This window comes from Rhipicephalus sanguineus, chromosome 6, assembly GCF_013339695.2.
Source record: "Rhipicephalus sanguineus isolate Rsan-2018 chromosome 6, BIME_Rsan_1.4, whole genome shotgun sequence".
In the NCBI taxonomy this organism is placed as follows: Eukaryota; Metazoa; Arthropoda; class Arachnida; order Ixodida; family Ixodidae; genus Rhipicephalus; species Rhipicephalus sanguineus.
Genome location: NC_051181.1, coordinates 159,484,386 through 159,511,216, shown reverse-complemented (window position 1 = coordinate 159,511,216; position 26,831 = coordinate 159,484,386). Strand labels below are relative to the sequence as shown.

The 26,831-nt window shown below is 43.4% G+C and overlaps 1 protein-coding gene across 2 annotated transcripts in view; it reads right to left on the bottom strand.

Annotated features, from left to right (window-relative positions):
* LOC119396904 (transmembrane protein 135) overlaps positions 1-26,831 on the bottom strand; it is a 27,449-nt gene extending 618 nt beyond the window's left edge. The window contains exons 1-12 of one of the 2 annotated variants that reach the window (XM_037664279.2): positions 26,558-26,831; positions 24,327-24,454; positions 24,188-24,280; positions 21,699-21,732; positions 21,547-21,612; positions 20,398-20,444; positions 17,350-17,391; positions 14,556-14,655; positions 13,711-13,863; positions 10,674-10,814; positions 3,167-3,265; positions 1,751-1,818 (exon numbers count right to left, since the gene is read on the bottom strand). In XM_037664279.2, the coding sequence (XP_037520207.1) occupies positions 1,751-1,818; positions 3,167-3,265; positions 10,674-10,814; positions 13,711-13,863; positions 14,556-14,655; positions 17,350-17,391; positions 20,398-20,444; positions 21,547-21,612; positions 21,699-21,732; positions 24,188-24,280; positions 24,327-24,454; positions 26,558-26,710 (1,124 nt within the window). In that variant the 5' untranslated portion in view covers positions 26,711-26,831. Of the gene's footprint in view, positions 1-1,750; positions 1,819-3,166; positions 3,266-10,673; positions 10,815-13,710; positions 13,886-14,555; positions 14,656-17,349; positions 17,392-20,397; positions 20,445-21,546; positions 21,613-21,698; positions 21,733-24,187; positions 24,281-24,326; positions 24,455-26,557 lie in introns of both variants that reach the window. The other variant, XM_037664280.2, reaches the window with a different exon arrangement.

Below are 26,831 nucleotides of genomic sequence, written 5' to 3'. Positions count from 1 at the left end.
CGTCCTCACGTGTACATGCTATTGCACAGTTTACCCTCTTATTGAGAGTTGCTATACGGTACAATTGATTGTTTTACATGTGGTTCACATCGTTTAAAAAACGCTGGTCGTCATGGTTGCAGCTCCATAATAACGCTGCTTATAAGTGCAATTACTAAGCATTTATTTTGGAATATTGTGTAGCGAGCTATCGTCTAATATACTCAATGTACCTTGTCTTGTTTTGTATAGTAGTTGGAGCTAACGACAGATTCTTGTTCTGAAAGAGCTCCTAGATGTTCCATAATGTGGGGAAATAAATTGCTGGGTAATGTTGGCACGCATAAATATCTAATCCTCAAACTTAGCTCCACTGCCTTTTATAACCAATTTTATGTAGTGCTTTGTCTCAAAAGCTGACTCGAAATAAAGGAAGTGCAAGGCAATGAATGCCTTTACAACTATGTGGAAAGGTTTTGAAAGAAAAGGTTATTGAAAATGTTGGATTCAGACATTGTGGGAGGACTACATTGTACTGCTCTGTTAACATTTAACATAGTTATTATCTTCCTACTCTGAGTGTGCAGCTTTAACTCTTATTGTTAAACTCTACTTTATGAGCTGTTTCAGCAGTCATTGTGGTCAAAGTACTATTAGTGCTGTCGGTGGGAAATGCATATCCGGTTTTGAAATGTGATAACCCAAACCAGACATGACCACCTCAATAACGTTCTTGAATGCAAACTATTTTCCTGTCTAGCCAATTCTGTAGGATTGAATTGTTGCTTTTGTAAACTGCATTTATACGAACTCCGATGTTGCTGACATGCACCAAGATTATTGTTACGGTTCCTGATTAGCATGAAATGTTCTATGTATTTTTAGGCACATTAAGCTGATCCTCTACGGGTCATAACATGCCAGAATGAGCGGAAACTATTTTTTGGCAGTGTTTTGAAAAAATTTCACGAGCGTCTGAACGCTGAAGTCGGCTTTCTACCATGCAAGTGTTGAAAACATTTTTTGTTCCACGATTTCATGCCTACTAGCATAGCACAACCATGATATTTTTCACCACTTTGCTCTTGTGCAAATAAAGTACTCGCGCTATCTGTTAATGCACTCATACCTTTATGCACTGGCATTGCCGGCCTGTGTGAAGTAAAGTGCAGGACTATGGGATTCTATTTGGTATATACCAGACAAATAATGAAACACAACATTCTGAAGTGTGGGAGCACTCATTTCACTGGAAATGTGCTAACTCGCAGCTAGCTCACCGTGAGAGTATTACCGTATTTACTCGAATCTAAGCCGATGTTTTTTTTTTTTTTTTTTTCGAAAAAACGATGTGTGAAAGTCGGGGGGGGGGTGGTTCGACTTAGATTACTATGATTGTTTTTTTTTTCCCCTGGCCTTGCGAATTTCTGGGGTCGGCTTAGAATCGGGGCCGGCCTAGATTCGAATAAATACAGTAAGCAAGCTTGAAATTATAGTATCTGTTTAGTATCAAGGAATACTGTATTGTGTGCACTGAGGGAAGTTCATTGTATGTTTGTGCCGTGCTCTGAGGTTCTGCTTTATGACTTTCTAATTAGTCATGGTTGCTTCTAAGGGCCCTCAGGATATGTCCTACGAACTGAAGGCAATAAACAAAAGCCTACTTCTTGTCATTACACAAAAGCTTTTCCTAGTATAGTGATGTAAAGCTACCAATTTCGGCTGTCAGCAGTATTTGCATCTGGGTAACAGACAACTGAGGCTGACTCACCGATCACCTGTCATGTCATTGAGGAATTTCGCATATGATGGACGCATGTTGTGTGGCTCCACCACAGCCTGAAAGACAAGAGGAAACTTGCTCACTATTCGGGTCCAAGTAATTTGCCGTCAATAGCTCTAAGAAGAACTGCAATTACTATAACAACAACACTCCTACTGGGGAGCATGAATTTGTGAGAAAACATCTGCTCCCACTCTCTGGCAATCGCGTTTACATACCAGCACTCGTCCTCTTTGTCACTCACTAAAACTCTATACCTCGCACCTGACAAATGAGAGTGCAGTGAATTTGAGTAAGTACATATGCTGATTTATGAGTCCTGGCATACATTTACAAAAAGTAGACTTGCATGAAATTCCAAATAGATTACACTTCTTTTTTTCCAAGAAAACTGTGTGAACAAGGGTTGTTAGCTGGGCCAGTTAGTTTATGCACATTATGGCATAAACAGCGCAAACAGTGGGACAAGTGAAAATGCCAGGACAGTGCTTTGTCCTATATGTTCGCATTGTTTTGCCATAAGCTGTTTGAAAGCATCTACACAAGTTTTGAAGCCACAACTCCCACGAAACAACCAAGCAGTCATCATCCTGAGATCGCCTCAAACATCATGATAAGCGCTGTCAACTTATTCTTGTGCCAACAGAAAGCACAAGCTTTTTTTTTTTTTTTTTTTTTTTGAGCTACAATGTTTCTGCAAGATGGCGATGCACTCTTGTTAGAGGAATAATTCTTAATTCTCAGTATGGCCTTGCTGGGCACATACAGCATGTGGGACGCATGCTATGTGCAACCCGTGAAGGAGTTTATGCCTAGCACCAGTTATACAAGACGTGACCTCAACATGTACTTTAAAATGCATTATTGTTGTAGTTAATGCAGCGAACGATATTGTTCCGTGGTCAGCTGCACGTGATATCGAGATATTAACTTTCTTCAGCTTGGCACTGAAATTGAACGATTTGCAGCGGCTGACATTTTGGTAGAAGACGACGGCTTCGTTCCGTGCTGCATATGACGTCACACGCGGCATGGCAAAATGGCGGTAGCCAGCGGTGGGCGGGGTTCACAGCCGGCGACTTCTAGGGCTTGTTTTGCACTGAAATATTCTTTTACGGCCCACTTTTGAAATCTGTATTGGCATAATAGACCCTCTACTTCTAGTTTTCGCTGAAAACCACAAATCTTTGGGCGACCGTGTCATGGCCCCTTTAACAGTTTTCAGTACTGTATTCTTTTTTACAGTATGGAAACATTGAAACAGCAATGTATATTGAGTGCTTATTTCCAGAGTGTACAGCTTTGCCAGTAACTTAACAGACTACACTGCATAGCTTGCAGTGAATGCTCTAGTATATTCTGTACTGCAATGCACACGTGGCATTGACCATAGCTGTAACTTACACAGAACATCATGACTCCACATCCAAGCGCAAACAGCAGTTCCGGACCCCATGCTAATGTGGGTGCATAGCCTTTCTTTGCTGCTTGGCAGTAGAGCACCTAGAAAATGAAAGCATCACAACAAACCAAGCAAATAATATTAAAAAAAGGAAAAGATACACTATACGTTGAGTTTTACAGAGGATGCACAATAATGGCACGATTAACTTCTGTCCAAACAATTTTTAAGCTACATCCCATGGTGCTGTCTCAAGCATGTAGTGGAATCATAACTAAAGCTTTGGCTCCTTTCGCTTACAAAACCAAAGTTACGCATTATTTCATGATGAAAAGTAGATATCTGCTGTTGGATTAGTTGGTGCATCTTTAGTAGCAGTAGTAGAACTAGCGCCTTTGTGCCAGTAGACTTGAGTACTCGTACTGAGTGCTTGTCCTGTGTTCTTTTGTGGTTTTTTCGGCACTAAGCCTAGTATTGATTCTGGATAGCACAACATGCAAAACAATGAAAGGTCTGTGTGCAGCCTTGGATTAGAGTTGAAACTGCATGACCTAGTACTGCTGCACGCTATGACTTATCCAGAATCTGCTCTCTCTCGCATTCACTAGTTAGCTTCGTCAACAACTATCTGTAAAGGAAAAAAATGAAGTGCAGCTGCTTGCTTTCTTCTTTCACCAGTGTGTCCTGGACCTACGCAATTTGCAATGCCCACGAACTATAGGTGGTTCGCTGTGCGATTCAAGATGGAGCCCAGAGGAGGGTCAACCCATTTGTTAGCATAGGAACAGATGGGACATGCAGATGTATGGCACATGCCACATTCACCAGATGAGGTCATGAACCGCACTGAAGTGGATATCAGGCCACAATACTTGCCCAAAGCATGGAAAGTGCAAAATGCTCGCTGCCTCATTATTTACCGCAGAGTGAGAGGGTATATTTCGGCTCAGTTACCGTGCATCAACGATGCTTTACAAAATCCTGTGCGCGCTACAGAAAATGTATGAACTGAACGGCGCTCCAAGTATACGTACCATGCCTGCCTGTTGGATTTGCCGTAGTAATAGGCCACTAGCGAGTAACACCATCGTTGCTGCACAGGACAGCATTTTTAGCGTGATGATGGTTTCTAAACATGTTGCTCCATCATCATTACTCGTGTGGTGAGGAATGCAGAGTGCACAGTTCACTTCTCTCGGATGTTACAGGTTTGATGAGCACCTTGAAATGAATGCACACACAAGCTTTTTGCAACGTCAAGGAATTTCTTAACAATGACATCGTTTGGATGGTAATGGTCAAGTTCATTTGGCAACTCAGCGGCGCAATTTATGGACGCGATTGCACATTTCGCTTCTACTCGTCGAGCTTTTGGGAACATGCGGCCACAAAGGTTGTGCCACGTGCATCGCATCAGAAAAATTATGCTTTTACTATGGTCGCAACACTATTGTACATCAAGTACAATCAGAAGGAAAGGAGTGTTAATTTCAAGGGCTCGTTTTCTTTGTTATACACAATATTAATGAGAACTAACAGACAATAATGCCAAGGAAAGTATAGGGGATGTTTTTAGTAATAAATGTAAGGTAATTGTGAAGAAAGAAAAGTGGACGAAAAGATAGCTTGCCGCGGGCAGGGACCGAACCTGCGACCTTCGAATAACGCGTCCGATGCTCTACCAACTGAGCTACCGCGGCGGCCATCCCCCCGTCCACTTTATAGGGTATATGTGTGCATTTTAAACGTGGGAGCGTCAGTCAGCGCCGCCAGTAGCCATGACGGCGAGTGTGGAACACTCTTTTTCTGCCTTGCTGGCGTCACGTAGCACGTGAACTTATTACGAGCTGGCAGCTCACCAATAATCCCTCGCATACTACCTGAAAGCATCAAGTCTGCCAGAACGAGACCCTCGCTATGAATGAAGGAAAGGAGTGTTAATTTCAAGGGCTCGTTTTCTTTGTTATACACAATATTAATGAGAACTAACAGACAATAATGCCAAGGAAAGTATAGGGGATGTTTTTAGTAATAAATGTAAGGTAATTGTGAAGAAAGAAAAGTGGACGAAAAGATAGCTTGCCGCGGGCAGGGACCGAACCTGCGACCTTCGAATAACGCGTCCGATGCTCTACCAACTGAGCTACCGCGGCGGCCATCCCCCCGTCCACTTTATAGGGTATATGTGTGCATTTTAAACGTGGGAGCGTCAGTCAGCGCCGCCAGTAGCCATGACGGCGAGTGTGGAACACTCTTTTTCTGCCTTGCTGGCGTCACGTAGCACGTGAACTTATTACGAGCTGGCAGCTCACCAATAATCCCTCGCATACTACCTGAAAGCATCAAGTCTGCCAGAACGAGACCCTCGCTATGAATGAAGGAAAGGAGTGTTAATTTCAAGGGCTCGTTTTCTTTGTTATACACAATATTAATGAGAACTAACAGACAATAATGCCAAGGAAAGTATAGGGGATGTTTTTAGTAATAAATGTAAGGTAATTGTGAAGAAAGAAAAGTGGACGAAAAGATAGCTTGCCGCGGGCAGGGACCGAACCTGCGACCTTCGAATAACGCGTCCGATGCTCTACCAACTGAGCTACCGCGGCGGCCATCCCCCCGTCCACTTTATAGGGTATATGTGTGCATTTTAAACGTGGGAGCGTCAGTCAGCGCCGCCAGTAGCCATGACGGCGAGTGTGGAACACTCTTTTTCTGCCTTGCTGGCGTCACGTAGCACGTGAACTTATTACGAGCTGGCTATTGGTGAGCTGCCAGCTCGTAATAAGTTCACGTGCTACGTGACGCCAGCAAGGCAGAAAAAGAGTGTTCCACACTCGCCGTCATGGCTACTGGCGGCGCTGACTGACGCTCCCACGTTTAAAATGCACACATATACCCTATAAAGTGGACGGGGGGATGGCCGCCGCGGTAGCTCAGTTGGTAGAGCATCGGACGCGTTATTCGAAGGTCGCAGGTTCGGTCCCTGCCCGCGGCAAGCTATCTTTTCGTCCACTTTTCTTTCTTCAGAATTACCTTACATTTATTACTAAAAACATCCCCTATACTTCCTTGGCATTATTGTCTGTTAGTTCTCATTAATATTGTGTATAACAAAGAAACGAGCCCTTGAAATTAACACTCCTTTCCTTCATTCATAGCGAGGGTCTCGTTCTGGCAGACTTGATGCTTTCAGGTAGTATGCGAGGGATTATTGGTGAGCTGCCAGCTCGTAATAAGTTCACGTGCTACGTGACGCCAGCAAGGCAGAAAAAGAGTGTTCCACACTCGCCGTCATGGCTACTGGCGGCGCTGACTGACGCTCCCACGTTTAAAATGCACACATATACCCTATAAAGTGGACGGGGGGATGGCCGCCGCGGTAGCTCAGTTGGTAGAGCATCGGACGCGTTATTCGAAGGTCGCAGGTTCGGTCCCTGCCCGCGGCAAGCTATCTTTTCGTCCACTTTTTCTTTCTTCACAATTACCTTACATTTATTACTAAAAACATCCCCTATACTTTCCTTGGCATTATTGTCTGTTAGTTCTCATTAATATTGTGTATAACAAAGAAAACGAGCCCTTGAAATTAACACTCCTTTCCTTCATTCATAGCGAGGGTCTCGTTCTGGCAGACTTGATGCTTTCAGGTAGTATGCGAGGGATTATTGGTGAGCTGCCAGCTCGTAATAAGTTCACGTGCTACGTGACGCCAGCAAGGCAGAAAAAGAGTGTTCCACACTCGCCGTCATGGCTACTGGCGGCGCTGACTGACGCTCCCACGTTTAAAATGCACACATATACCCTATAAAGTGGACGGGGGGATGGCCGCCGCGGTAGCTCAGTTGGTAGAGCATCGGACGCGTTATTCGAAGGTCGCAGGTTCGGTCCCTGCCCGCGGCAAGCTATCTTTTCGTCCACTTTTCTTTCTTCACAATTACCTTACATTTATTACTAAAAACATCCCCTATACTTTCCTTGGCATTATTGTCTGTTAGTTCTCATTAATATTGTGTATAACAAAGAAAACGAGCCCTTGAAATTAACACTCCTTTCCTTCATTCATAGCGAGGGTCTCGTTCTGGCAGACTTGATGCTTTCAGGTAGTATGCGAGGGATTATTGGTGAGCTGCCAGCTCGTAATAAGTTCACGTGCTACGTGACGCCAGCAAGGCAGGAAAAGAGTGTTCCACACTCGCCGTCATGGCTACTGGCGGCGCTGACTGACGCTCCCACGTTTAAAATGCACACATATACCCTATAAAGTGGACGGGGGGATGGCCGCCGCGGTAGCTCAGTTGGTAGAGCATCGGACGCGTTATTCGAAGGTCGCAGGTTCGGTCCCTGCCCGCGGCAAGCTATCTTTTCGTCCACTTTTCTTTCTTCACAATTACCTTACATTTATTACTAAAAACATCCCCTATACTTTCCTTGGCATTATTGTCTGTTATTTCTCATTAATATTGTGTATAACAAAGAAAAACGAGCCCTTGAAATTAACACTTCTTTCCTTCATTCATAGCGAGGGTCTCGTTCTGGCAGACTTGATGCTTTCAGGTAGTATGCGAGGGATTATTGGTGAGCTGCCAGCTCGTAATAAGTTCACGTGCTACGTGACGCCAGCAAGGCAGAAAAAGAGTGTTCCACACTCGCCGTCATGGCTACTGGCGGCGCTGACTGACGCTCCCACGTTTAAAATGCACACATATACCCTATAAAGTGGACGGGGGGATGGCCGCCGCGGTAGCTCAGTTGGTAGAGCATCGGACGCGTTATTCGAAGGTCGCAGGTTCGGTCCCTGCCCGCGGCAAGCTATCTTTTCGTCCACTTTTCTTTCTTCACAATTACCTTACATTTATTACTAAAAACATCCCCTATACTTTCCTTGGCATTATTGTCTGTTAGTTCTCATTAATATTGTGTATAACAAAGAAAACGAGCCCTTGAAATTAACACTCCTTTCCTTCATTCATAGCGAGGGTCTCGTTCTGGCAGACTTGATGCTTTCAGGTAGTATGCGAGGGATTATTGGTGAGCTGCCAGCTCGTAATAAGTTCACGTGCTACGTGACGCCAGCAAGGCAGAAAAAGAGTGTTCCACACTCGCCGTCATGGCTACTGGCGGCGCTGACTGACGCTCCCACGTTTAAAATGCACACATATACCCTATAAAGTGGACGGGGGGATGGCCGCCGCGGTAGCTCAGTTGGTAGAGCATCGGACGCGTTATTCGAAGGTCGCAGGTTCGGTCCCTGCCCGCGGCAAGCTATCTTTTCGTCCACTTTTCTTTCTTCACAATTACCTTACATTTATTACTAAAAACATCCCCTATACTTTCCTTGGCATTATTGTCTGTTAGTTCTCATTAATATTGTGTATAACAAAGAAAACGAGCCCTTGAAATTAACACTCCTTTCCTTCATTCATAGCGAGGGTCTCGTTCTGGCAGACTTGATGCTTTCAGGTAGTATGCGAGGGATTATTGGTGAGCTGCCAGCTCGTAATAAGTTCACGTGCTACGTGACGCCAGCAAGGCAGAAAAAGAGTGTTCCACACTCGCCGTCATGGCTACTGGCGGCGCTGACTGACGCTCCCACGTTTAAAATGCACACATATACCCTATAAAGTGGACGGGGGGATGGCCGCCGCGGTAGCTCAGTTGGTAGAGCATCGGACGCGTTATTCGAAGGTCGCAGGTTCGGTCCCTGCCCGCGGCAAGCTATCTTTTCGTCCACTTTTCTTTCTTCACAATTACCTTACATTTATTACTAAAAACATCCCCTATACTTTCCTTGGCATTATTGTCTGTTAGTTCTCATTAATATTGTGTATAACAAAGAAAACGAGCCCTTGAAATTAACACTCCTTTCCTTCATTCATAGCGAGGGTCTCGTTCTGGCAGACTTGATGCTTTCAGGTAGTATGCGAGGGATTATTGGTGAGCTGCCAGCTCGTAATAAGTTCACGTGCTACGTGACGCCAGCAAGGCAGAAAAAGAGTGTTCCACACTCGCCGTCATGGCTACTGGCGGCGCTGACTGACGCTCCCACGTTTAAAATGCACACATATACCCTATAAAGTGGACGGGGGGATGGCCGCCGCGGTAGCTCAGTTGGTAGAGCATCGGACGCGTTATTCGAAGGTCGCAGGTTCGGTCCCTGCCCGCGGCAAGCTATCTTTTCGTCCACTTTTCTTTCTTCACAATTACCTTACATTTATTACTAAAAACATCCCCTATACTTTCCTTGGCATTATTGTCTGTTAGTTCTCATTAATAAGTACAATCAGAGTGACTTATGATTGTGAAAAGCTTGCCGTACAGATGGTTCATCAGTAAAGCACATTAAAGAAAATCACTGCTGCGGCATCTTTATCGACGCTGTCACTGTTGGTGCTTTCACAGCCTTCAATGTACAGTGAAAAACCCTCGTTGTCAAGGTGCACGGTCTCTTTGAACATCACTGTCAAAATCTAAAGAATTTCCTCCCCCGAGAGCTGCCTCGCCTTCTCCACGTTCTGGGCTCAGAGAACACTTTGCTTGCAGTGTGCTGCCACCTATCAACAAAGTAACAAACATGCAGTGCAGCACTGGCTATGAAAGCAACACACGGGTGAAGGACGACGCTGGAAGCGGGGCCTGATCAAGTTTCGCCAGCTGGGGTCCACTAACAATGTGGATATACACATATTCCATCAATCATATCCCATTTAATCTCTGTCAGAAGCCCGCAACACGGCCGGTACTTGGTCGTAGTTCACGATAGCCGTGGAGCAAGCGTAGCCCTGAATGACTGAATGGTCGCTCGCAAGATTCATACAGCTCTTTTCTGACAAAACGTAAGGCGTTTTAGTTTGGTGTATCACCTATTTATTACGAAGGCCCTGATATTATTCAGTTATAGAAGAGGACATCGCGAGCTCACGCGACACACCACGTATAATGTTGTGGGTTTCATACCCTACAAAAACACCAACGGCTATCATATACAAGCGAAATAGCGCGAGTTTCGACAGAAAAAGACAGACACTAACAATTCGCTAACCTGCGTGGGCACAGAAAACTTCGCGCAGCTGAAATGTGTACGCTGTGTGCCATCATTGGTAGCATGACTTACCCAGGGCGCTTCACCACGTATCTTCACGAAAACTTCGCGTCTCACGAGAAGGAATCAAATTTTACTTGTCACGGACGGCCTGATTTGTTCATGGATTCACGAAACATGCAAAGTTGTAGTGTTTCTTTCCGACCAACGTGTTGACAATCTGGCTAGCACAGCCGAACTAGGGAGCGGCTGCCGGTTTGTTATCTGCTAACCCTCCTCTTCCCGACATTCGCTTGGTGTCATGACAGTCTATGGGCACTGCGAATACTACTAAGCCTAGCATCCCCAATTTAAAAAGTAATGGTGAATCGGACAACAGCGAGAAGTTTCTCTAGCTTCTCTGGGCTCCTATGGCACAGCATGTAAGATAGCTAGAGCGGCCAGGCTTGGCTGATCCTTCACACACTTACCTCGATCAGCTTCCAGGTGAGGTAGAGTGAAAGGGTTGTGTTGGGGCTGGCAGCCATGCTGAGGCCAGCCACAAGGCCAGAGGCAAACACCTGCCAGGGCCTCTCATAACCACAGTAGTAGCGCAGGAGGCAGCGGCAGCCCTGAAATGGAAAATATCGGAGAAAATTACTGACACCATCACAAAAGACGAGACATGGCAACAGAGCAGACAAGAAAAATGGCTTGTGAAAACAGCCAACCGAGAAAACCATGAAGGCAGAACAGAGTAAAGGAAGCTCAATGCACTTGAAAACAAGTGAGAACTGATAAAATGCTTAAATTTCAGCATCAATATACAAGTAGTAGGCCACACTGTACAGGTCACTAATGCCGCTTTCTGCACTAGTAGCCCCGAGTCATAACGCATATACATACGAAACAGAGATGGGGAAACAGTTTTGGACTCATTAACAGTGGCATGAACTGCTACGAGGCAATAACAGATGCACAGTTGGTTAATATATTCATTATTTTGTTGGCTGCCCTGATAACCAATGCAGTCGTGTTTGTATCTGTTAGGTTTACAATATAAGCAACTTCTAGCACAAGTTCTCTTTAGTAGGACACTGTTCACCAGCATTGTGTTTGGCCTTGACACCATTCAGTATCGTCAGTCTATTGCATGTGTTTACCGCACCATATTTGTCCTGTAGTCACTGTCCTTAAACCCTAAATCCTCGCTGAGACTGACCACATTTTAGTGTACATTTTGATGAACATTCTGACATTCTAAAAAAGATATGTGCAATTGTCTGCAACATTCTTGCATGCTGTACACAGGCCACCTTCTCAGGTAAGCATTTTTTTTCTTCACCTTCACATTGATCACCTGCCCTACTCTCAGAAAGAAAAACACTGAATTTTGAGTTATCAAGAGATGTTCCCCGCTTTACCTCCTCCCTATATTGTATATTGTTTGTATCGTATCATTCTCCCAAACTTGGCTTGCGTCAACCTTTGTGATGCTTGCAGCTCTCTTTTTTGTGTCTTGCCGTTCGTACTATGATTTACTTACATAACGGCCAGTTTTCTTGATTTTTGTCAGCAACTCGTTATATAATAACACTTATAAGCTACCATTTGCTGCTTTTTTGATTCTGTCAAACAGGATGTAGAATGTTGCTGTCAGGGGGGGGGGGGGCTGAGATGGACAGCATTGTGATTGTTGCCAGTGCCACAGTGCTCAGCTTTCCACTTCTTTAATTTCAAGCTGCTCTCTTTTATCGACATTTGCAAATTTGTGTGTGCATGCATGCACACATATTTTTTAAAATTTCTCTTTCTCTCTTGTTGATCCCTTATCATACTATCTTAAAAGATAATAGATACCAATATGGGACAGTAAGCTGACTACATCATGAGCGTTACGTGCTTGCGAAAAATGCTGTGATGAATTTTAACAGACAACAGATGGCTTAAAGGCAATTAATATGAATTTCGAAGTCTAGAGACAAAGTGTGGCTCCTCTTCTAGACTTGCACGATCATCATAGACAAAAACATCAGGCTGCCAGCCATTGGAAATGGCTTTTAAAAATTGTGTTTTAGTGGTAGACAGTGCCACATAGTGGAGGCACATGTGTGAAATGTAGTAGATGCACTTCGGGTCACCGCCATCACTGCTTTGGTACTCCACATCAAGCTGCCATCACGTCATATGGTACAGTACAAAAAAACTTTATTGAAAGCATCCTGAGAGGTTCTTAAGAGCAGGGCAATACACACGATCACTTGGTTCCTGCCATCACATGACACTTACTCTTTTTGTCACTCGGAGGTTTTCCACCTCTGGGTGGGAGTTATTGAAATCGTGAAATGCATCGTTTAAATTGTGTAACATTAAATTACTGGGGTCACTATCGTGCACTTCCTGGTTATCAGGGTCTCCAATAAACAGCCTCCCATGTAAAATATAAAATTTTCATCGAAGATTTTGGTGTCTACAATTACCTACTGCAGAATGCTAAAACTTGAGCTGAGGTAATTCTACCAGTTATGACACTTTCCGGTTATTACACTTTCGCACTGTCACATGCATATTCTTCGGACAAGCTGGTTGATGTATACATTTTTCTTGTGATGGAATACTCCAATTCTGTGTATGATGGCTAGAGCACACAGACCAAATAATAGGGAAGGAATCACTCAAGAACCTGTTTTTTATAGAAGGCTAGCGTACCTAGCATAATGTATCTCCGACTTTCTGTGCAGATTAGCTTGAAATACCCAGAATGCTAAATACTTATTCAATTAATAATACCGCTGCCCTGACATGAGATCATGGCAGGAAAGACATGTAAGTGTTGTGAAAATTGTAAAAAAAAAAATAACATACCTATCGGTCTACAACTGTATGTCCACTATGGCCACTGGATGAATGTTATTGCATTTTCGTTTTGGTTTCATGTTTGAGTGTATAAACCTGAGGATGTGGCATATACAGAAACCATCAGAAAAATAACTGACTTTGCAAAATCGTAGGCCAAGTCAAATAAAACAGTATTGAACTAATTATACAGTTGAAACTCGATTTAATGAAATGATGAACACGATCGAATTACTTCATTAATTCAAGAAGTACACAATATTGAAAACAAATGTGTCAGTCCTTCGAAATCCATAATTGAAATGCAGCGCCAACAAAAAGCTAACGTGGCATTGTTTTTAACTACTAACCCGTACCTGCACGTGTGAAAAGTCGCAAGGGTTACCCGGACATTGGGGACTCCACTTTCGGGCGATGCAGACCAGGTAGACAGTCACAGAAAGCTATGACAGGCTGCAGATATGCAGTAATAATATTTGCTAGGGTTTTATGAGCCAGAACCATGATATCATCATGAGGCACGCAGTAGTGGAGGGCTCGGATGATTTAGACCACCTGGGGTTCTTTAACATGCAACGACCTCACACAGTACACAAGCCTTGAACATTTCGCCTGCCTCGAATTGTGCCAATATGTGAAGCACAGAAAAGCGAGCTGGTTAGTGAGACCTACCCGAAACAGACCCACTGCACTGGCGAGAAATGCCCCCTGTGCGATGGGTGCCCATCGGCGAAGTATTCGCCAAGGTCTGTGACGCAGATGTGGCGATGCTAGTGACAGCAGGGCTTGCAGTCCGTAGCCTATCAGAAATGGTGCAGGCATGCCCTGCACAGGAGAAGGAAGGGGGCTAAAAGAAGCAATGAGTGCAGGAATGTGACAAGGTTTGTTGTCCGGTGTCTGAAACCTCTCAGTGTGCAAATTTCGATTTACAATAGTGGAGTGCAGATACAGATTCAAGCATTCAGTAGTTTCTGTACTATGCAATACAAGAAGACTGCACTCCTTGGCGCTTATCTGGACACAAGAGTGGTCGTCCCCTCACTTGCTATTTTTCTTTCCTTTACATTTTGTATTTGCAACTTTTTTGTCAAGGATTTTATTTCACGCGCATGCATGGATGCCATTCGTGAACTGAAAGTACCGCTGAAATTTTTTTCGGGAGTGTTTGCCTTATTGCCTTATACCATCTCTCGCTCCAAACCATACAGGAAGTGGTATGTACATGCGGTATCTTATCTCATACCATCTCTGGCTTCCCTGAATAATTTTGCTGTACCCATCCTCACCTTGCAGTGGGACAGTGAAGGCCATTGATGGTAGGGATGCCATCACACAAGCAAGCAAGCTCTCCTGAAAATGCCTGTCTGCCTGAGAGTGAGGGCATGCAAGGCCTCGTAGGCAGATCATGAGGAAAACAGTGGTAAATTCCACAAAATGAGGTTGATTATAAGCTGAGGACAGGGTTTCATGGCTGAGTGTGACATGAAAGTGGCTTGGCCCTGTTCCCCAGCACTAACCTCAGCAGCATGCCACCAGCAGCTTCCCAAATGCCAACATGGCTGTCCCGTGTCAGCCGCAGCTGCGGGGACCGCAAATTCCTCAGCACCCATGAGGCGTCTGCATTATGAATAATGAGCCTCATTATGCACGAAATCCTCAAGCAAAATATATGTTCTCAACTAAGTTTTAAAGGACCCTGACACCAAAATTCCAGACTCAAAATGTTTATGTCATTTCATTCTCCTGCATATATAGCTATCTCTGACTGCATATTCATGGCGAATGAAGCCTTGAGCATATTTCAATGTAGTTTTAAAGCATGAATGCCTATGTCAATTGGCAAACCTCGCGACACTGTCATCAGTACGCTGCATTTATTGGCTGCCCAGGCTTCCTCTGAGGTGTTGCGCATTCAGCAAGTATTGTCAACATCATAGACAGTTAAGATTGCAAGGAGTGCACCGCCTGCACTGGCTTGAACATAATTGATTACATGTAATCAATTATGTACAAGTCTGGTCATCTGTCATGCTAAGTATTACCTCTTTGTCTTGTGTATTCACTTCTTACTTTTCTGGTTTTTTTTTTTTTGGTTTTTTTTTTTGTTAGAGAAACAGCCATCTGTCATCACATGAATGGTCGCGAGCTTTTGTACTTTTTTTTCATAAATCCTTTTTTATTTTTTATGACTGTGCCTTTAAGGTTGTTATTCACTGCACATCATTAAGCTTTTCTTTCTTTTCTCCATGGTGGCTTCGATGAGTGCATTGAACTTTATCTCAGTTCAAGGCTTCCAGGCAAGCTATGACATGCCACAGAACCAGTGACAACTTAATATAAATGCTAATACATGCTGCACTGTCCTGAAGAAAAATTGGTGTATGTGAGCATGTCATCAATTAAACAAATTTTCGGGAATAAGTCTCATTACTCTATGGACATTCCGATGTAACAAATGTGGATATATACTTGAATACATCAGCATAACGTATGCCAAGGGCCTTTTCGAAACAACACCACCAACTTCTTGGCTGACGTTCAGCACATGAGAAAGCATACAAAGGTGACTGAGACAAAGGTGACTAAGATAAGTGCAGCCCAGGCTGTAAATCTGGCATCTACTTGTTGATAACACAGATTGCTTTGTGATCTAGTGGTCATAGAGACCACATTACAGGCATTCCTTCCCTAAAAAGGAACTTTCATAGCTAATATGGAGAGCCTACCAGTGCAGTATTGGCCACTAGGACATGCACGTCAAATGTAGCTACGTATAGTGTGGAAGATGCATATGGTTTTATCTAGGCTTGTGCAAATAGTAAATTTTAGGTCCGAAGCGAATTCGAAGCGAATAGTGGTTTGGTCAAAGCGAATTCGAATAGCTTATATCACATATTATAAAGAAAAATGAGCATAATTGTCATGACCCAACTAACCAGCGCAATATTTTTAAAGTTGAAACAAGGCATATGCATATGTCATTCTTTTTGGTTCAAAGGGAAGTGGAAGCAAATTTGAGTAATAGCAGGATTTGACTTTTGGTAGAATGTAAGTGATAACCTGTAAAATATGTTACATTTTAAAATTTACTATCCTTAGAGCATCTAAGCCGGGTAATAAGTAAAACCTCATTAATTCGAACTCTGTTATTTCGAAATCCCGCATAATTAGAAGGATTTCCTTGGCCCCGTATTTTGAAATGTAAATTTGAGTGGATAACTTGAAGCAGTGGTCAGTACCAGACCGGTTATTTCGAAAACTTTGGGTGCCACGTGCCAATTCCCCGATCCCGATTTAGCCGCAAATCCGCAGAAACGATGGCCCTTAGGAGCCACAAGGCAATGCAATATAGCGATACTAATGAGTGGTAAGTGCAGCATCCCAGCTCGCTGCTGCCAGTGCAAGAAAAAAACTATAAACAAAAGGCGATCTCGTGATCAGCTGAAATGTGCGCCTGCGGAAAAGACGTGCTTCACTGCAACACAGCGGTGACACGCGGGCAGCATGACGCATGCTTCTCTCAACGTCAGCGCGTCACGATTTATCCATTCTTTCTGGGAAAATAGAGAAATTAATAAAGGGCGGCCTGACGGAATTCGCGATGTATGCGAACCTCTGAATGGCGCTGGTCCGGCAATTTGCGCACTTGCACTGCTGGCGGAGTACTTGCCAGCAACGCCTACTTCAAAAACTCACTTCCAAAACTTCAATGATCATTTTTTCTACCCACAACACATCGCGAATTCCGTCACACGGGTCATTATTAAATTCTTTATTTTACCAGAAAGAATGGGCGAATGGTCGCATCATGACGCGCTGACGCTGTGAGGAGCAGGTGACATGCTGCCCGCGTGTCACCACTGTGTTGCAGCGAAGCATGTCCTTTACGCAGGCGCGCATTTCAGTTGACCACGAGACCGTTTTTTTTCCCTCTTTCTTTTTTTTTTTCTTGCGCTGGCAGCAGCGAGGCCCGCCGTTTCCCCAGTTTAGCGGCAAAATTGGGACCAGGTATTGCTGGAAGACATAACCCTTGTAGCCGCAAACTAGCAGGAACAGCAAACGACCACCTCTGATTACTTCCAGTAATTCAAAGTTTCTTGCATACTGCTTTTTGTATGTTTGGTAAACCACCTTTACAGGGGGTTACATGCGGTTTATATATGTCTATTCGTTCATTTAGAATACTTCGAAATTTCCTAGAATTTAAATTCATTTCGAAGTGAATTCGAATACTGTAATATTTGTTCGAATATTCAAAGTGCTCGAATATTCACTCAAGCCTAGTTTTATCTGTATGTGCTTCATACAGACCTTAGAGCTTTGCACACGGGGTCCTTCAGGTTGTTGTTTTTCCTGCATGAGATAAAGATTCATATAGCTGTGATGGCTACCATATTAGCATGCAACATACCAAGAAAGCTTCGCTGTAGCAACTGCCGATACAGGCGCTGGAAGCTGTGCTTGTGCACATCTTGTTAGAGCGAAAGAAAAGAACAGCATGGCTCCTTGCAATAACCGCAATGCAGCACTGCCTTAAATCAATAAGTATACTGTGTTTTGGTTGACATATATGCTTGTCATCCTTCCCTTTCTCCCACAGGAAACGTAACCGATGCAAACTGAATGGCACAAGAAAATAATCCAGGGCAATCTTGCAGGTTACCAGAGCAGCATTCACTGCCAGGAATCCGGCACTACTGAGTACCAATCTTGGTACAAGGTGACTGCAAAATGGCACCAAACACAGGTTTGCCTTTTCACATTCGTTCTGCATCACTGTGCAACTTTCTGCATTTATGCCGGATTGATAATATGTATCGGCAGTAGTGATGCAAAACTGTCAGCAAATCAACTATCGATGCCATCGATAGTATTTTTTTAACTATCGATAGCGTAAAAAACTATCAATAGTACTACTATCGATGAACTATCGATAGTACAGAGTGATTCTTTTAGGACAGATCAATTTCACTGGGCTGTAGTTTAGTTGCAAACTACCCGTTTTTAATGCGGTTTGCGGCAGAAGATTAAGGAAAGACGAAAATTTAATGATTCGTTCTGTCCTTTTTTTATTTGCAATGCCAAAGAAAGCAGAATAAATAAGAAATTACGAAAACCGTAACATTTCGTGGAATTCCCCACAAGAGGGACTGCATACTGTTGGAAATCAAAAAAGGTTGAACATCTTCAGTCGTCATTTCGACACCTTCTGTAGGGTAAGTGATTTTAAACTTTTATAACCTTTCCGAACCTTTACTAGTCACATTTGGCATTCCCTATGGTAATCAAAAGTTTTTAACAATGTTTTACAGGCGCAATAAGCCATCTCTCCTTGTGTAGCATCTCGCTGTTTTCAATATTTCTTATTTATTCTTTTTTTTTTCAGCATTGCAAATAAAAAAAAACAGGGCAGGCCATTAAATGTTCATCCTTCCTGGATGTTTTGCCGCAAACTACATTAATATCAGATACTTTGTAACAGAACCACATTTCAATGAAATATGTCCGTTCTAAAAGAATCACCCTATATTATCGACAGTGCAATCGATAGTAATGACGGTAGTATTACTACCGACGTTATTATCAATAGTGCTGTAAGTATCTATGCTGTTGCTAGCCGGTGATATTGTCAAAAAGCATTTGCGATAGCCTGCTGTCAATAATACTCAGCTTACTTTTTATGAGCAATTTTTTGGCAAAATAAAAATTATTTCAGCAGTGAAAATGCAGGAGTATGTCCATCAATAAATTCATATTGAAGTGTAACCACTTACACCTTGCAATTACCAAACCTACTTCTTGATATTTTCATTTCGAAATCACAAAATGCAATATAAATTTGAAGCCCCACAGTACAGTCAAATGTAACCATCTCGTTTTCTGTACACCTGAATATAATTGCACTTAATTGTCATGTGTCAGCCAAGAATTCTGGCAAAGGAGCGCAAGGATGACAACTGTATTGAACTTCAGTCTCCTCTTCCTGCTCTACACAGTTGGGGAACCAAGTTTATGCTGCAGTGAGTTCGCACGGTTGATTTCATACTATCAAAAAGCTCTATTGATATTTTTTTCTTACCATCGATAGTTCGATAGTGACTGAACTATCACTAGTATCGATAGTGCCACCTATAGCTCTGCATCACTAATCAGCAGATGCTGGCGATAATGTTATTTATAAACAGCCATTCAGAAGTATGTTTTTTAGGGGTGTGCGAATTTCTAAATTTCATCTTGAATCGAATCGAATAGTGCCGAATAGTGGCCAAAAGTATCGAATATCGAATCGAATATTGAATACAAACTATTTTGTGGGAAATTGAAAGAAAGAACAAAGAAATAAATCTGCTCATGTTCTCGAGCAGATGACACGGTGAGTGACGGCCACCGAAAGACTACAAATTGTCATGCAGAAACACAAGCTGTCCCACATGACCTTGCTTCAGGCTCTCTCGCTGTGGTGTTATGGTGTTTCCTGCAGTTGAAATCATGCACTCACGCGCCTCAGTAGCAAGGATGGGAAGCTATCGCAAAGCAATTTTGGCGAAACCTGGATAAACTGCAGCTCCATACGCTTTCCACTATTTCAAAGGATCATCCTTTCTTGGGATCAGGAGCTCATTGTAATATTTGTGAACCTCTTGACTATAAGGTCTGAGCTCAGTGTGCTGGTCATTTTTTTTTACGCTAGTAGTTCGACAATCTCCCAGACTGTTCCCTGGCCTTCTTTACTGGAGCCATGATATGCGGAAATGACATAATCTCCATTAAAATAAACTTGCGCTCACTTTTGAATCCAGAATATCGGTGAAAGCTTTAACGAAAAGGCCTACTGTAACGACGTTAGCGTTAGTTTTTCCACCCCACCCTAACCAAGTTGCACCATTGGCCTTTGTCGCAATTTAGATATTCGTCCTGTCAAATTATTCGAAACTTCGAATACTAGCTATTCGAAAGTCTAATTGAATTATTCGATTTGAATTGGAAACTCGAATATTCACACACCCCTAATGTTTTTCACTGAATCAGAAATTGCACCAGCATGAATGCAATAGGGCAGGTGATGTACTGCTGGTGATTGCAGCAGCACATAACACTCGAAATTTCTGCATGAAGCTGCATCCATACCGTGCCTGAGTGGCCTTAGGCACTGACTTATAAGCCAAAAGGATGCAAGATCAAATCACAGAAGCCAAGGAGCAATCAGTCCATGCAACAACAAGCCTACAGACTGCTACAATGATGACTTCTCATTCTCAGCTACTGCCAATAAAATGAGCTAGAGTGAAATCTGCTCCTGTGAGAGGCACACTTTTCTTTAATTTCAAGTTTGTTTTGACACACACTTAGAATGCTTACCTAATGCAATATAGGAAGCCCGCCAAACTCACAGCAAACATGAACACCTGAAAATATCAAGTTGCAGACGTATAACGCAAGTTTACAAATAAGATGGGACAGCAATGGACACAATGAAGTACCTGCGTCATTGAGTTTGCTTTGTCTTAACTTTTGCATTGTTATTACAGTATTGTAAGACACATTTGATGCATCAGTGGCGAGCTGAATGATATGCCACTGAAAACAAATATATAAAATGTTAGGAAATGTGACTGCACTAGGTAGTTCTTTGTCTTAACTTTTGCATTGTTATTACAGTATTGTAAGACACATTTGATGCATCAGTGGCGAGCTGAATGATATGCCACTGAAAACAAATATATAAAATGTTAGGAAATGTGACTGCACTAGGTAGTTTTGCATCTGCCATGGCAATACATCTTCCATGACCAGGAATAGAACCTGCAGCCTCATCCTAGCATAATGTAAATATCAACAGTAATTGCATAGTAATCTATAAAAGATGTCACAATTTTGCACTTTGAGTTACCTTTGAGTCTTTTGAATTATTTAGCATGCACATAAATTCAAGTACGTGAATGTCTTCACATTCTAGTAAATTGTAGCCGTCAGTGCCAGGAATTGCTAGCATTTTGTGCTTAGCAGAATAACGCCACAGCCACTGAGCGATAGGTATGCAGTGTGGTTATTACATTTTTTTTTGTGTCCTGAAACAGCAAGAGATCATATCCTCTGGTGTGCTAAGTTTTTAGTTACAGCATTGTAAATCAGCTAGATAATATTGTTACTTGAGGTGTGTAAAGTGCAAACAAGTATTCAAGTTGCAGCTCTCAAAACATGTATAATAGTGCATACTTGCATTTGAGGCCCCCATATGGGTGCTAATTTTGAAAGCTTTGATGCACCAACAAAAAGTCAGCAGCAGTGATCTGCCTTAAAATATGGAGTATAACAGAATGAGACAACGCGGTTTAAGAATAAGTGATCATGGGTGTGTGGCTTACAGTTGCTGACGTAAAGGCACAGCTTTAATTTTAGCTTATCCATACAAACTTCGCTTTTCTATGCTGCACTTTCTATAATTATTGCCTTGACTGACAATCGTGGCAATGTCTTTTGGAAAAACATGCAAGATTAGTGACATACCTCTCCATGAGGAACATCCCGTACAAGGTCACGGCTACGCAGGCTGTTAAACACGATCTCCGAGCACTGCGGGCAAGCAAGTGGTTCCAGATTTACCCCCTCTTAACAGTGAGTCAAGGTTGTCCTCTCTAGACCCACAGATTCCAGCTCACCTGATTGAGCATGTACACCGACAGGACTCGACGCCTGAAAGTGACAGGAAAGGAGACCAAATTTTGAGCTCTTCGTGCATTTGCACTGCTGCAAAAAGGCAGTAGAGGACTCCAGACTTGGCATGCAAAATGTAAAATAAAACACGTTAAATACAACACTTCGGGCTGTACTTTATCTTACACTGCTGTTGCAAATGAGATGTCTGTATTTTCCCAAACTTAAGTTAATGTGGATGAAAATAAGGGACATTCCTTCAAAAGTGTTCTTTTGTTTACTACACCTCCTTTTGTGTGCTACACCTCTACTGTGTTATAGGAAACCTACAAAAATACATGCGAAGTGTGAAAAGTGCAATACTATAGCCAGCACTCAGTTTAGCCACCTGATAAGCAATTTGGATACCTCTGAATACCATTTATCACATGTTACATAGGTGGCCTAGGCAAATTTTAGTATCTAGTAGTAATGATGAAGAGGGTAGAGGTAGTGCTCCAAATGAAGTATCAGTGGGATATGCATGACATGATAGCAGACAAAACAGCAGTAGTGCTCGCAACGACGTGACTTCACAATACAAATGCTGCAGTACTATATGCGGTCACATGGCTGGGAGGTGTCCCCAAGCAAAGGCAGACTCCAGGTACGGACAAATTGCTTGTGGCAAACAACAGGGTGCTGGCCACAGAGGAGGGCGGCATAGATGGCAACAAAGAAAGACTGCTTGCATATCTGTGTACTGGACTCGAAATTAGATGCGATTGGTTCTACTGAAACTTCCAATTCATCAACCATTCACATTGTGATGGTGGTGTCGTGTTAATGCCGGTACCAGCTCTCTGCTGCACATCAAGAAACGGCTGTTATTCGACAAACACCAAAAAACTAAATGCAACATTACAGGCCCCTATGTGCCAAGCTTTTGCTTGAATTTTGGAGGTTACCACTGTGGGAGAAACTTTAACTGCACTAGAACAGCGAGTCTATAGGTTGTGCTTTGGCTGTTCCAGATCGCCTTTGCCTGTGTGGTTGCAACCTCGCTTTGTAGGACCGGGACACTGTCCCTCAACATCTCAGCACAGCTGCCATATAAACTAAGAGAATGGAACTGCAAGAGCCTTCAACATGCACGGTGAGTTTCAACATATCATCTTCCAAAAGGACAGGCTGACCGGCTAGTTGGTATCGCATAACTCAGAACAATGTCCCATCTTTACCTGTCGCCGCCCGTATGATTCTTTGCACTACTGTTCTGAGTTTATCATCTTCGTGTGTCTAAGTCAATGAAACGTTAAGCTGAAGGAAAAAGTAAATTGTATATAATTCTGTACCAGAATTTTCGCACCAGGAAAGCCGATCCAAAAGCTACACCTATGCACGCTGTGGCCTGTGTTAACTTTTTTTCTTTATTTTCCTTTTGTTTTTTGTTCTTATGATCAACACAGTTTTGTGCATGTGTAATACATCGAGTCACAGAGACAGTATTTTTATGTGACATACAATAAAGTATTGGCAATAATTACTGAAGAGCACTACGGTAGCAGCAAGCAGTGCACACTCTCTTGAGATCACACCATGAGTCATTACCTTTTTTGAGTTCTACCGAAAGCATGAAGGTGCTGTCAGCTATATTACATTGGCCCTGAGGATGAAGTGAAGCTGTCCTGGCAGCTCAGGGAGCAGACAAGGCAAGGGGATTGTAATGTGGCCTTGGGCGGCTAACATGTACGATTTCACATTCACGACAGTAAAGTTCTCATGATGGTGTGATGGGCTCAATGATATAGCTTAAAGGAGCAGTGGCATCAATGATATAGTATGAACCTTGATATTAAGCGAGCATTTGTGCAAGTCAAATAGAAAGGAAAAGCCTCTTCAACCAGAAACATTTCGTTTGGTGGATGCAAAGACTGAGCAGCTAGTGGTACTAGATTGCCAGCCTCTCAAAACAAGATACCTAGGCTTCAGTACCCACCTCAACCATTTCTGCAGAATATTTTTTCTCGTGCACTAATTCATTGCTTAAAGACTGACAGTAGAGTGCTCACGGATTCAAATGTGACATGGAAACATTTAGTGTTGATGTCATCTGGTATGTGCAATTTCTCTAGATAACCACGTCACGTTGTTACAAATCTGGCCGCTCAAAGTAATGTTGGCTCAGATGCAAGTCTTCAGAGTTGAAATTAGGCTGATATGGCAAGAACTCAAGACTTGGGAAATGAAAGTATGTGCATTACTTAGCCCCAAATTGCCGTATTTCACTCCACGAGGACTGTGCATCAAACATTCAATGGGACTATAAGTTGACAGCTAAAATCTGGCTATTGCTCTGTCTTATATTAAAAGGCGACCTAATCGGGCCGCATATATGAAAGAAATAAAAGAATAATACATGCCAACATTTCATACAACATGTTCAACGACTTTAAATCTTAAGTTAAGGGCGCAGTAAAGCACATCCCGGAGAGACAAAAGAGGTTTGCATCACCTGCTTGGGTGCTCGATGAAAATGGCCAGAAAGCCCGAGGCCAGCCCAGCCACAAAGGTGGAATTCTGCAGATAAAGGCGGCCAAAGCCCCACCTGATGATGGAGGTGAGCGTGCATCGCTGCTGTTACCCTCACTCACCTCAGAGCGCAGATGACGAACATGAAGAGCATCACATTATAGCCAAGGAAGGATGCCGACCGTACACTACTCAGCACCGTCTCTGCAAATGCCCGTCTGGAGGTCCTGCGGCTTACAAGCTGTGCCACCTGCGTAAACTCTGCAGCTGCCCCATAGTCTGCCAAAGTAGTGCAGCCAGTTTTTCTATCTTTCTTTCTTATTTTACTTTGCCCATGGAGAAATGAGAGAATAGGAATGTCACTCCTACTCTCAAGTAATATTAATAGTTGTAGGGGTTTTATGAGCCAAAGCCATGATGCGATTATGAAGCACGCCATAGTGCAGGACTGCGGATTAATGTCGACCACCTGGGGATCTTTAATGTGCATCCTAAATTCTAAGCACACAGGTTTTCTTTGCATCGAAATGCAGCCGCCATGACCAGGGAATCGAACCCAGTGTCCTTGAGCTTAGCAGCACAACATCTTACCTGCCACCAGTCTAGCTGCCACGGCAGGTCACTCCTTGAATTGGAGGCATGGACTAGTGCTAAGAGCTCTGGACCTGCCAGGGGTATCCATCTAAATTACAGGCGATTTTCTGGCCCAAGACGAGCAGTAACCTGTAGCAACTGTACTAGATTATGAGCCATTCTTACTAGATATTGGTTTTACCCGTAGTGCACCACGTTTTTCAGAGGTAAAAATTGTTCATGGGAAAAAACATGAGGCAGACAGGAAGGGTGTTGGGCTTGCAGCTTATGCAAGTTTGCTGAAGGCTCTGGACACAAACTAACCTTAATCCCATGCGTGCCAAACCTGTTACAAAAGTAATGCTTCTCTTCCTTGATAAACAATTTTTGAAGGAATACCGATAGATTATAACACCACCTTATGTGGAAGTCATTATATGTAGTTTCTACTTTGCCTATTCTTTCCTGCTCACAGCAGCTTCAGTAAGCCCCAATTGAAAGTACAGCATCCCCTGTCTGGCTGCATTACTTACCTTTACTGCCATAATATGAGGTACGTTACTATAAATCAGACAACTTTTACAGCTTCCATGTGCAGCAGGAACACCAACTGGCATTTATTTTTGTGATAATTTACATCATCTTAAATTCTGTCGCAGCTTCAATGTCATACCTGCACTAAGCATTCAAATGTGATTAATACACATGCCAGCATTTTTGTTGTGTGGCAGCACCAGAGAGAGAGAGAAAAAAAAAAGCCTCTATTGTTAAGAAAAAAAAGGGGGGGGAGGCTTAGTTATATGAAATACAGTGGGACAGTATTGCTTATCTCACAATGTTATGCTTCGGGCTAATCGCATTTTTAACAAGTTCTTAGCTGATTCGACGCACACCACAATGGAAAAGCCTAGAAGAAGCGAACATGTGCAATTCACACAGTTCATTTAGGGCACCAATGCGTCTGTAGTTAGCTCATACCCCCCCCCCCCCCAGCTGTGTTTCAACATCGTAGCTGTGTTTCAACATTTCTGAAGTCTAGCCGTGCCCGCGTTGTACGCTTGAATATTGTGTCTGTTTGCTTTTGTTTTTTTCGGGCACACTAGATAGACTGGCGCACACCCACCGCTTGTAGAGTTGGGCGCCAACGGGTTCCTAACTGAAACATGGGCAAAAAAAAAAAAAGAGCCATTCTTCGGCAATGCCCATTATATCAGAGGAAAACATAGCGCAAAGTGCACTTTATTAACCTAACACCATTCGCGGACCCCTGTTTGATGTACACGAACGAAACGCGTCCCCTTGCAACTCTTCAACATCGCCTCGGACTACCGCTCGGGCGCTCCAGTCGTGCTACGAACCTAAATTCGAACCCCGAGGCGCCTAAAAGCGGTCAAGGGTGGCGGCGCGAGAGCATACACGAAGCGTTTCGAAGCTGCGCCAGTTTGCGAAGAGAACCCAGCAAAATATCCTTTATCTGACCACGGTGCTGGCCAAGTTTCAGAGAGCTATATTCGATACCATCGCACGTTTTTTGGCAGCAGCTTACACTTCCTCAGGTGCGTGAACCATTTTTTGGCTTATCCGCGCGGTCAGCTGTCGCGCGCATACGCCGTAACGACGCAGCATTTGAGGAAAAAACGTGCAGATAGCGTGAACCGATCAAGCGCATCTACTCGTTCAGACTATTGCTGCTCGCGAACACGTCAGCGCACTGGTCGTAGACTGACATTTTCTCCAACCGAAGCAACGTATACGTCGCCAAAAAAAATAACGCACTGACCAGGTAAAGCACACCGTAGAGCTTGATGGAGTTGCTGAAGGTGTCGAAAAACAGCGTCACCCAGCTAGCAGTACACGATGGCTCCCACGGGTGCGCGATTTCGTAGCAACGAAACGGCAGGCTAGTTTCCAGCAACTTGCTCAAAACCGCCATTGCGATGCAGCTACACGTTGAATGGACACACGAGGAAAAACTCGTCCCCAAAGTACTTTCACCTCTGGAAAACAAGTCATACGTCCACGCCACCTACATTTCACTACAGCGCGCAGCCGGT